The sequence below is a fragment of the Scardinius erythrophthalmus genome (assembly GCF_964197995.2).
Source record: "Scardinius erythrophthalmus genome assembly, chromosome: 5".
In the NCBI taxonomy this organism is placed as follows: Eukaryota; Metazoa; Chordata; class Actinopteri; order Cypriniformes; family Leuciscidae; genus Scardinius; species Scardinius erythrophthalmus.
In genome coordinates, this window is record NC_138225.1 from 52,803,352 (window position 1) to 52,815,626 (window position 12,275).

Genomic DNA, 12,275 nt, shown 5'->3' on the forward strand with positions numbered 1-12,275 from the left:
TAGTAATCCCAGATGAGTCCTAGATCCGTATGGAGTCAGAGAAAGACCACAGATTAAAGCATTCCGGCAAAAGCCCTCCATTCATATCATGACTTTTCATTTTTGATCAGACTCAGTGGTTTTGTGAGGTTCAGAGTGCTTGTGAGACACTTTTTCTGCAGTGAATGTTTCCCTCATGTGAAAGGCTGAGAGCGTCCACATGCTGTTATCAGCAGGCTCTGATGGGAACGGAAAGGTGATTGCGTGCTTTGGGACGGAGCCACACTTCCTTCTATTTTAATGCTGGCCGCCTTTAGATCTGAAAGGAAATGTCAGTATGCAGCGCTACTGTAAGGAAGACACTTTCAAGAATGCACTGGAAAAACAATCACATCCTTCATTGAATGTTGTCTTGTACACTGCAAGAACATGCTTTTCTTTCTTAGTATTTTTGTCTTGGTTCCAGTCCAAATTTAAAAAAATTCATAAATCAAGATGCGTTCACTAAAGTAGTAAAATGCCACAAGGTATTATGTCTTTGTGTTGGGGAAATTAATCAAAATGAAGTGAGTTTTTGCTTAAAACAAGCAAAATGATCTGCCAATGGGGTAAGAAAAATAATCTTGTTTCTGTTTGAATTACAATGATTTTTCTTACCCCATTGGCAGATAATTTAGCTTTTTTAAGCAAAAACTCACTTCATTTTGATTAATTTCCCCAGAAAACAAGACATGATATCTTATATATTTTACTCAATGCATCTTGATTCAAGAATTTTTTCATATTTGGACTGGAAACAAGACAAAAATACTAAGAAAGAAAAGCATTTTTGCAGTGTAGAACCGGCACATTTGTTTTAAGCACGGAAATTCACTTGCAAGTCACATAAAATGAATGAGATGTAAAGTGGAAATGGCATCCCTGGTTATGAAAAAGATGATGTAAAATCAGTACAAATGTTATAATTTAGCTTGAACTGCATTGTAGTTTTAGCAAGCTGCAACACAAATAATGTGAGGGTTTGAATTTGCAGTTGAGAGTCTCTGAAATGCAAGAAATGTCGAATTAATAGGAGAGTAGTGTTTCGTCCGAGGCATAGCAGCGAGAGTCTTGGATGAGAGCGAGTCGTGTTCTTGTCTGGTTAATGCGCTAGTATTGACTCACGGGTTGGCGCGCGTGGAGGCTGCCGTTGCCATGGCTCTCTGTTTATCCATCCAATAACATCTCCCCTTTTTCTGCCTCTTTCTTTTCTCCCTCTCCCTCATCAGATGGGCTGGCGGCGTTCAGAGCTTTCTTGCGCACAGAGTTTAGTGAAGAGAATCTGGATTTCTGGCTGGCCTGCGAGGATTACAAGAAGATTAAATCCCAGTCCAAGATGACATCGAAAGCTAAGAAAATCTATGCGGAATTCATCGCCATCCAGTCCTGTAAAGAGGTGAGCGTGAAGTCTCGTATTCATCTGATCCTTTACAGACTGCAAACGTCCAACGTTAAAAGTTCTAACTGGGAATTGAAAAAGTTAAGAATCAATGCCATTCTGTATTATTTAGCAGCTTGGCTGGAAATATCCTTAAAATGCTCCGCATTGTGTCATGAAACTAAAACATTTGTCAGAGCCACGGAGGATATGATGTCATGCCTGACTAATGGACTCCCTGTTGGCCGCACAACACACACATCTGACAGTTTGAGTGTGTGTTTTCATTTTCCAAACTTGGAAGGCAGTTTGGAAACTCAAAATGAGACGAGCAGCAGGAGCTCGCTGAACTTTCCAGCGGTGAAAATCAGGCCAAGCTTTGTGTAGACGCACACTGCCAGATCTTTGACTTCCAGCATGAAGTCCAGTGCAGATTTCAGCTTATTCTGGAAAGACTGGCAGAGAGCGTTTCACTGAAATGTTAAAGGGATAGTTCACTTAAAAACGTTTACTCAAACCTGTATGAGTTTCTTTCTTCTGTTGAACACAAAAGAAGATATTTAAAAGAAGTTTGGTAACAAGACTTTGACTTTTCTTTCCTAATATGGAAGTCAATGGGTGCTGTTAAGGGTGAGTAAGTAATGACAGCATTTTCATTTTTTGGGTGAACTATCCCTTTAAGGGACCAACCACAGTTTGATTTTCATGTGCCATTTAAGAGCAGGTTTATATAAAAAAGATTGGTTTTCTCAACTGGTTTTAGCTTCAGGACCCAGATTTTAAAATGAAGCGACCTAACACAATAATCAAACACTACCAATATCAACAACAGAAGATATGGGAAGTGTTTTCTTCTCCCTTTTTAAAGTTAATAAGTCTGTCTATGTTGTTTGCCAATCTTCATGAGCTGTTGTAAAGAAAACGTATACTAAGTCTGCATGATTGCGTATGATCAGAATTTTTGTACATCCACAAATAGTATGCAGGGTTCATACAAGGTGCTTAAAACTGCAGTACTGGAAAACCCTTGGAAACAGCCAAATTAAAGTTACATTTTTGTTCAAAGTAAATAAATACTTTCACGCAAAATTTACGCTGCTGCCCATCTGATATGGCTATGAGCTTGATATTGCTCATTTATTTCCAAGTATATGATACAGCTTTCATTCTTCAGGTCAATCATATATTCAAAAAAACTCGTTATCTTTGTCATATTATCCTTTCAATGGTTACGGGGATTTCCCGTGACTGACAGCGCTGGTCAATGCATCGATCTCTTCGAAGCATCAGAAGCGCTGCGCCTTATAAGGTGTTGTTCAAAGTTAAAATAATCCCCTTGTTTAAACCTTTCTTCGTTCCAGAGTGAATCAGCATTTTTTTTAATGAATGTTCCACTTACTCACTCTTAAAGTCCCCTATTGGCGTATGTAACCTGCACTGAAGGCGTTGATAAACCCCCATCAGACCGCTTCTCAATACCAAGTACGTCAACATTATAATATCAAATATTATTTATTGAACAATAATAGCCATTATATACTTTGTATTGAATATATGTGATGAAATAAGTTTATAAATAATTTGTATATTGATACCTTGTATCTGTAATTTGAGTAAACAGAAATCTTAAACTATATTTTTAGTGTAAACAAGTCATTAGACTGCAATATAATTACTTTGTAGTTATTTACAATGAAATGTAAACTTTAGATTTTGCAAATTAAATCAATTGTTTTCTTATTACATCTTTTAATAGTATCGTGTTAGACGCTTATTCCCACTTTCTATTTGCTTTTCTATGCACTGAAAGTTCTAGGGCAGGGCTATTCAATTGGCGGCCCGCGGGCCAAATGCGGCCCGCCAATCATCTCCATGCGGCCCGACGGCACCAACCTCCCTCCTCCTCTTTTCCTGGCGGTGTAGTCAGGTCCGGATCTTCAAGATTGTGTAACCCTGTAGGCATTTTTGAGGAAAAGTTGTTATACCACATTTTTAGAAAGTTCTATGTCTCCTGAATAAGGATCCACCGTATAACATTTGAAATAAGGGTCCCATTTTCTTGTAATTGTTATTGAAAGAATAGGTGCATTATTCACAGCCGAAACACTAGAGGTGGATAGGGTAAATTTTTGAAGTTATAGATATCACCATAAAACCTTTCCAGTTTTTCACTTACATAGAGACAGACATTTTTTGTATTACAAGTTTTCTGAAATGTCATGTTTACATATGCAAATGAGGCATACCAGTATATATATATATATATATATATATATATATATATATATATATAAATAATTCGAGGGGCAGGCATACCAGTACGCGGTTCTCCCTTTCGGGCTAGCCCTGTCTCCTCGCGTCTTCACGAAGGTTGTCGAGGCAGCCCTTGTTCCTCTCGACGCTTCAGCTTTGGCTACGCGATTGAGTCCCGAGGTGGGCAAGGCAACACGGCATGCTCCGAGTCCCAGTGACTTCGACCTGCCGTCAGACCTTCACCCCGTGGACGAACCTCAGTTTTCTATGGGCTGGAGTGCCCATAGAACGAGTTTCCTGGCATGTTGTTGTATCAACAGATGCCTCCACAATGAGCTGGGGTGCCATGTGCAATGGACATGATGCCGCGGGCTCCTGGACAAGCGCCTTTGGCATGTCAATTGCCTCGAGTTGCAGGCTGTACGTCTCGCCCTGCACCGCTTCTGTGCGTTGCTCAGGGGTCAGCACGTATTAGTCCGATCAGACAATACTGCCACAGTAGCGTACATCAACCGACAAGGTGGTCTGCGCTCCCGCCGTATGTCGAAACTCGCCCGCCACCTCCTCATATGGAGTCAGAAGCATCTGAGGTCGCTTCGAGCCATTTATATCCCGGGAGACCTGAACCGTGCAGCTGATCTGTCTCGGTTTCGGCCTCTCGCTGGAGAATGGAGACTCCATCCCCAGTCGGTTCAGCTGATTTGGGATCAGTTCGGGGACGCACAGGTAGATCTGTTTGCCTCCCACGACTCGTCCCACTGCGACCTGTTTTATTCTCTGACCGAGGGCACGCTCGGCACGGATGCACTGGCGCACAGCTGGCCGCGGGGCCTCTGCAAGTATGCGTTTCCCCCAGTGAGCCTTCTTGCGCAGACTTTGCGCAAGATCAGGGAGGACGAGGAGCAGGTAATTTTGGTTGCCCCGTATTGGCACAACCGCACCTGGTTCCAAGAACTAGTACTCCTCGCGACAGCACCTCCCTGGCCAATTCCTCTGAGAAAGAACCTGCTTTCTCAGGGACGGGGCACCCTATGGCACCCTCGTCCCGATCTTTGAAACCTCCATGTGTGGTTCTGGACGAGGCAGGTTTGAGTACCCTACCACCAGCGGTGGTGGCTACCATCACTTCCGCTAGAGCATCGTCCACGAGACATGCCTATGCGTTGAAGTGGAACCTCTTCGTCAACTGGTGTTCTTCTAAACTTCAAGAACCCACGAAAGGCCCGATCAGTGTCGTGCTTTCCTTCCTGCAAGAAGGGTTGGAGAGAAGGTTGTCTCCCTCCACCCTGAAAGTGTATGGTGCCTCCATTGCCACACATCATGATGCAGTTGATTGTAAGTCCATTGGAAAGCACGACCTGATCATCAGTTTCCTGAGAGGAGCGAGGAGACTGAATCCTGGTTGCATTGGCCTCCATCAAGAGGGTAGGGGACATGCAGGCATTTTCGGTTGACGAAGCGTGCCTGGAATTTGGACCGGCTAACTCTTACGTCATCCTGAGACCCCGGCCTGGATATGTGCCCAAGGTTCCCACCACACCCTTTCGAGACCAGGTGGTGAACCTGCAAGCGCTGCCCTTGGAGGAGGCAGACCCAGCCTTGGCACTGCTCTGTCCAGTACGCACCCTCCGTGCTTACGTAGACAGAACGCATTGTTTCAGGACTTCAGACCAGCTCTTTGTCTGTCATGGTGGGAAGCTGAAGGGAAAGGCTCTCTCCAAGCAAAGGTTGTCTCACTGGATAGTGGACGCCATTGCTTTGGCTTACCAGCAGCAAGGTCGACCATGCTCCCTTGGTGTGACGGCCTACTCCACCCGGAGTGTGGCATCCTCTTGGGCTCTAGCGCATGGCGCCTCGCTAACAAACATCTGTAGAGCTGCAGGCTGGGCGACACCTAACACGGCCTCTGGGCGACCCCCACGTGTGTAGTCCACTGTAAGCCTCTTTGAGCATGTGTCTTTCCCTCGGCAAGCCACCTTGCCACCCCTGGGTTTGAAATATTCCACCTGCGGCTGGACACCCCAGTGATTCTCAATATGCAGCCCCCTGGGGTCATGTGTATTCCAAGTCCCCCCCCTTCGGGCTGGGCATAATTGCATATTTCCACTGATATATGCTTCCCAGTGTACCTTGGTACCTTGGCATAATTCCAGCAGCTATTAAAAACTGTCCCTTTCATGTTAATGTTGTTTTTTCATTGTTTACTTGTTTAAATATTCTGAGAATGCATAGTTTAGTTCTAATGTTTAATGTTTAAAATGCAATAAATGCATTAAAACGTTTTTTTTTTTGTTTTTGTTTTTTTGGGCAGCCATTTTGTTTTATTGTTTATGCCAAAACAGTGATGTTTACAACTTGTTATACGGCAGAAATGGATTCAGCACCTAAAAATCATATAGAAACAACACTTGAAGTACTTTTCCTCAAAAATGCCTACTGCATCTTATCCAGGGCTATTTATCTATTTTGGGACTCGACTAGTGCGGCTAATTCAGTTTGATACTCGCTCCGATTGACCTGAGAAACGTTTTACGTGCGAATATTTCAGCAGTTATTATATGTGTCCCGAATTTATGTCGACTGAACCAGCGATAGGCTACCAATCATTCATGAATGAAACATTCTTTTGGTTCGATTCTAAACGCGCTTCATGCATAACGGTCTAAAACTATTCGGATTCATTCGGACCGCTCCGTCACTGAATCATCTGAAGCGGTTTCTCGTTCAGTACAGTATAACAACAAATAGCGATGTTTTCAGTTGTTTCACTAACGTTATTTGTTTCAACACGGCCCAGCACGGAGTTGCGTTTACTCCCGGTCCCGGACACTATATTAACCAGCGTTGCGACAACCAGTGGGAAGCGTGACAGAAACCTCTCTGTTACAAACCACAAATCACTCGATGATTTAATTAGTATTAAATCGGATGAAACAGCCTCAACGTTCCCAACAAGACTGATGAGGAAAGCAGGAGAAACATTGTGGCATGAACGAAATTAGAAGACTTTAAATCCGCTAATCACCTTTACAAACATTTACCATGAATGTACTGTAGTAATTTACCATGGTTGGGCAGAAATGTGCAATATTTATGTTGAATACTATGTAGTAATAAATAAATATAGTAAATATATATACTATAATATTATATAGTATAATAGTAAATATAGTGATTTATATTGCATTAGTTTTATTAGGTGGGTAGAGGAATATATAATTAATGCTTGTTATGAAATTATGTCAGTTTCTTTGTAAGGTGCATAGTTTTTAACTTGTGTTTAGGCATTTTTTATACAGTGGAAACGAGTAGCCTGTGGTTAACAAGTCTCACTGTCAGAATATTTTCATTTAAGCATAACAATTATAAATAAAATAATTATTATTTCTCACCAACAGCTATACGTTTGTATAAATAATTTATTTGTTCCAAGGAAAATAGTTGTACACAGCTGTAAATTATCAAGTTTTTTTATTTATTATGGTTTTATATATTTGCATACTGTTGGGTACCACATTTCCAAGTAAATACCACATTTTTTAGGGTAACTTTAACTTATTTATTGAAAATGTTGTTTCAATAAATAAGCTAAACCCCCAAACCAACCCACCGGCCCGCCTCAACTTTTCGATTTGATAATGCGGCCCGCGAATGAAACTAATTGAATAGCCCTGTTCTAGGGCTTTGTTAATGTTCCCATAAGTTCCCACAGCAACTATCTTTTAGTATATGTTTATCTACTTGCCTTTTTTAGAATTAGACCGATAATAAAGATATTGTTTGATAAGTGAGATCTCTGATTATAGTCCTTGAAAACCAAAAAAGTAGTCTTTGAAAGTTCATTTTTACAGCATCTGTACGAACCCTGATTATTCAGAGTCATTGTAAACATGATTTTGTTTCAATGTGGATTATAAAAAATATTGTACGGCTTAACTTTCGTAAATCCAGTTAAATAGTATTGGAAGCAGCAGTTTGTCATTTGGTTCATGGCTCTCAGAAGTCATCATAATTGGGTAGACTTCTTTAGTGGTGAACTACAACAAAAAATCCATGATAGTGTTTCTATGACTTTCCAAAAGAGGGGAACAAAATATCAAGAGATTGATTCTGTTGGTCAAAAGAGACAAAGATGTCAAATTTGCCATCACTCCCTCAGCCGTTGTATTAGAAACGCTCACATTCAGTTTGAACTAGTTTTCTCTAAATGAATGCCCAAAGTATGAAGCACAAAGTAAAACGACGTGAAAATAGACGGTGAAAAGGGTACCCCTGCATCTCTGACTAAGACGACTGTGGACTTGGAAGTAACGGCTCTTCTTTTGTCCCTCAGGTGAATCTGGATTCCTACACCAGGGAACACACTAAAGAGAACCTGCAAGACATCAATCGCTCGTGCTTCGACCTGGCCCAGAGGAGGATATACGGCCTGATGGAGAAAGACTCGTACGCTCGCTTTCTGCGCTCAGAGCTCTACGTGGACTTAGTGAACCAGAAGAAACCAAGCAGCACATCGACATCATCCTCCTCCTAAGACGGCACAGAGAGAGACACTATACACAGTAGCATCCGCAAGGTTTCTTTCACTTAGCATTTCATTGTCATCAGCCATTCTATCTGTTAACGTGGCAGAAAGACAGAGGGTGGAGAAATGCACGAGGCGTCGTTTACAAATGGTGAAAGATAGAGGAAAAGATAGTGTGGCGCTGGACGAGTGGGGCAACACCACGCTGAATAATGCTGGTTATTCCCATTTGAATGTTATTTAATTTGTGTACTGGAGATTATGGAGGCCGCTATTGCCTCTTTAACACTATGACAACTGGGTACTGTTTAACCTCTTCCTCTTCTTCTGATCGAGCCACCAACCTCGCTTTGTTCTCCATTTCACGATGACTTTCCTGGACACTGAAAAGCGCCTCGTCTCTACGGGGTTTAGATGATGTCTGGATGGCACGTAAGAATCGTCGACGATCATGCACTTATGCTCACTGGTGTTCCTGTGAACCCTCCTCCATGTCTGTCGACTCCACGCCACATGATGACGTCGCTGGCACAAGATATAACTTAATCAGATAAATGTACAAAGGAACGCACTAGAGGAACGGGCCGAACGTTTGGCTCCGGGCTCGAAATGGACTGTCGCTGGTCTCTAAAGACTGTACAAAACATGCTTAGCTGCGATCTGTAAAGCCAATAAGCCATTCATTGTAGCGCCACATATTAGGAATGAAAGAGACAGTATTCTCAGGATATTACGGCACTCAACTATGAAGCTTCCAGACTTATTTAACCCTTTGTTTCCTCACTTTTCGGACTTTAGGTTAAATCATGCACTCGATATTTAATAGGGCACGAGGTCAGTTAGGATCTGTCCCTTCATTTGTTAATAAGAACGACGACATGTTTTACCAGTACAAAAACGTAGTTATTTATTAATAAGTTTCACTGGTTGCTTTGTTCATTGCACTCAGCTGAATTTCCCTTTTCCACTTTGATCCAGGTCAGCAGCTGTCCTGATGTAAGTGCAATATGTTTATTATTTTTATTTGTGGACTTATCTTACGGATGAGTTTACCTTTTGTATGAAAAAAAAGACAATGGATTGAGCTCTGCATTAATATTATTGTAAGTTACTGGTAATGTAAGGATTACATTAGTACACAAATTATTCTAACTGTGTTTCCCTGGCAGCAGGCCGCCGGGTTAATGGATGTATATATGATTCTTAAGAAAAAATGGTTGAAAAAAAAAGATAAAAACACACAAGGTTTTGTGGGCGCACCATGAAAAGCGTTGTACCTATGTAAATATGTGAACCTTAAAGCTATAAAATGACATGTATTGTTATAAATCGGGGTGGCGCAGGTATGGTCGTCCTCCGCTTTGGACGTACACTGCTTGTAAGTAGTTATATGAAATGTATTTTATCATTTTAACTGTTTACAATTCCAATGCATCTCCTAAGATAGCAAGTGCAAGAGAAAATAGAGGTTTAAAAAGTGTCATTACAAAACACAAATAAAACATTTAGATGGTAAAAATCGACGACATTGCCTCCTGCCTCTCTTTTATTGCTATAGTAGTAGTAGTTGTAGTATTGCATTGAATTGCATTATTGAGTGTATTTTATAAAACCGATAAAGATGTCCGGGGTCAGTGTTTAGCCCACAATCAACAGAAAGAAATACCAAAAGAAAGACGTCCAGAAGGTGTTTTCGTGACAGTTTAGGCACATTTCGTTCCCTCAAATGCTCATTACTACATATTGCACCACTGAAAATAATCCAAAACTGGGAATGGATTTTGAATAGGCTCATGAAGACATATAAATAATGCCACACTGTCACATGATATAACCCTGGTAAATGATCTGGATTTTGTTCCTTCTGGAGGTTTGGTGTGGAAGTTTTGAAAAGGCGTATATTTAAAATCCATCATGACACTCTTACATGAATTTGCAGAATGTAAAGTAAATTATGATGAATAGCTTTATAGAGTAATTTCCCCATGTACATACTGTGTACTTATTATAGTTATTACAAGGTAATAACTAGGTACTAACACTAAACCTAACCTTAACCCATGTAGTTACCTTATATTAACCAGTACTCTCTTAGGTAAGTACACATACTGTAAAATAAAGACAACCTAAATTTGTAAATATTTTGAAGAAAAAATTTGAACCTTCAAAAATCTTGAGCTAGACACATTTATTATTTGTTTTCCCTCATTCCTCATTGTTATATTCATCACACCCTTTCCCAGGATTTCCCATCATTCACAACTGAGGATCAAACAAATCCGAGCAGAATGTGTGTGAATGTTTCGGAGAGGAGCGGCCTCTTTTATCAAATGTTGTGTAGAAACCGTCCTACATTCAATCTAAGATCATTTATCAAATGTGTGTACGTGTGATTCAGAGAAAATGCAAGTGCAAATAACAAACGTACTCACAAAAATCATGCATTTGATGTGAAATTTATTTACGCATTTTAGGCTATTTTTAGTCCAGTCATTTTATGAAAAAAGGTTAAACAAATTGCAACAGAAGCAAACTCAACTGATTTTGTATCCTCAATATGTCGTGAGTAAGGAAAAAAAGCCCAGAAGAATCCCATTAGGGGAAAGTTTCTAAAAAGACCCAAATATAGCCTATACGCCTATTCATTCTCTCACGTGAATAGGGTAAAATTTTTAACCTTTAGATATCACCATGAAAATTACTGAGTTGATTCCTTACATCAAGACAAACAAAAAATGTATTACAAGATTTTTAAAATTGTTTGTTAACATGGACAAACGGTGCATGTAATCTAATTACGTATGTGCTAATTTGCATAAATACCACAACAGATCTAAACATTGGGTATAGCCAGGTGAAAATGTATGGTTGAATCTTGTTGACACATAACAGTAAAATACTTAATGTTAAGGTCTGAATGAACCCATTTAGGCTACCCATGAGCATTAATACATAGAGGCAGGAAGAAGTACTTTAGAAACCAGCCTTTATTAATTATTAAGAGATTGGGTTTGGGGCTGGGTCCGTGGGACTGTTTCTGGGGGACGAGTCTGAGGGAAGAACAGGAGACAATGGTGAGGAGAATGCAGAAGACAAAAGGTATGGCTATACCCAATGTTTAGATCTGTTTCATTCGGATCTGGTATTTATGCAAATTAGCACATACGTAATTAGATTATGCACCGTTTGTCCATGTTAACAAACAATTTTAAAAAACTTGTAATACATTTTTTGTTTGTCTTGATGTAAGTAATTAACTCAGTAATTTTCATGGTGATATCTAAAGGTTAAAATTTGTACCCTATCCACGTGAGAAAGAGAATGAATAGGCGTATGAATAGGCTATATTTGGGTCTTCTTCTAAACTTTCCCCTAATGGGATTCTTTGGGGCTTTTTTTCCTTACTCAGGACATATTGAGGATACAAAATCAGTTGAGTTTGCTTCTGCTGCAATTTGTTCAAGGTTGACCCCCATTTTGGCTTAAAATGACGAAAAGCGAAATAATTTACATTTCTGGAACCAAATTATGCATACCAAATATTTGAACTTTAATGCTGTGTAATTGTATTATTATTGCATTAGATGTCCACATATGTTCCTGCAGTTCTCCGACTCTGCCACAAGGAAAAGTGCGTACGGTAGTTTAGGTCCTGATGTGGCGCTAAGCACTTTTATCACGTGAAAACCGTTTTTATAAATCTAAATGTTGGAGTGGATAGCATACACACTCTCTTAGACCCAATCCGTGTGTGTTTTATAAATGAGGCCCGAGATCTCTCTGAATGAGCTTTATTTTACGGCTCGCCCCTCTTGAAATCAAAATTGAGTGAGCTCTTCAGAGCTGATGAGAACCCGTGGCCCTCGACGGCTTCGAGAAGCCCTGCCAACCCCACAAGGGCACTTGATCAGAATAATTCACAATAATCATGGCAGATGTATCTGAACACACTCATGAGCATCTGTCTGCTCTTCAGACACACGCCAAAACACAGCAAAACAGAGAGTGTTCAATCATATACACAACAATACTGTTTCTCTTCTGAACTCGATTTCTTTGCTTTGTAGTGTGCAATCTATTAGAATAAATTATGTAGGGTGA

At 40.4% G+C, this 12,275-nt stretch overlaps 1 protein-coding gene across 6 annotated transcripts in view; it reads left to right on the forward strand.

The window, feature by feature from the left end:
• Nucleotides 1-9,697, forward strand: part of rgs3a (regulator of G protein signaling 3a) — a 174,292-nt gene extending 164,595 nt beyond the window's left edge. For 5 of the 6 annotated variants that reach the window (XM_081365196.1, XM_081365197.1, XM_081365198.1 and 2 more), the window contains 2 exons: nucleotides 1,248-1,414; nucleotides 7,983-9,697. In XM_081365196.1, coding sequence (XP_081221322.1) covers nucleotides 1,248-1,414; nucleotides 7,983-8,183 — 368 coding nt within the window. In that variant the 3' untranslated portion in view covers nucleotides 8,184-9,697. The remainder of the gene's footprint in view (nucleotides 1-1,247; nucleotides 1,415-7,982) is intronic. The other variant, XM_081365201.1, reaches the window with a different exon arrangement.
• The last annotated feature ends 2,578 nt before the right edge of the window (nucleotides 9,698-12,275 follow it).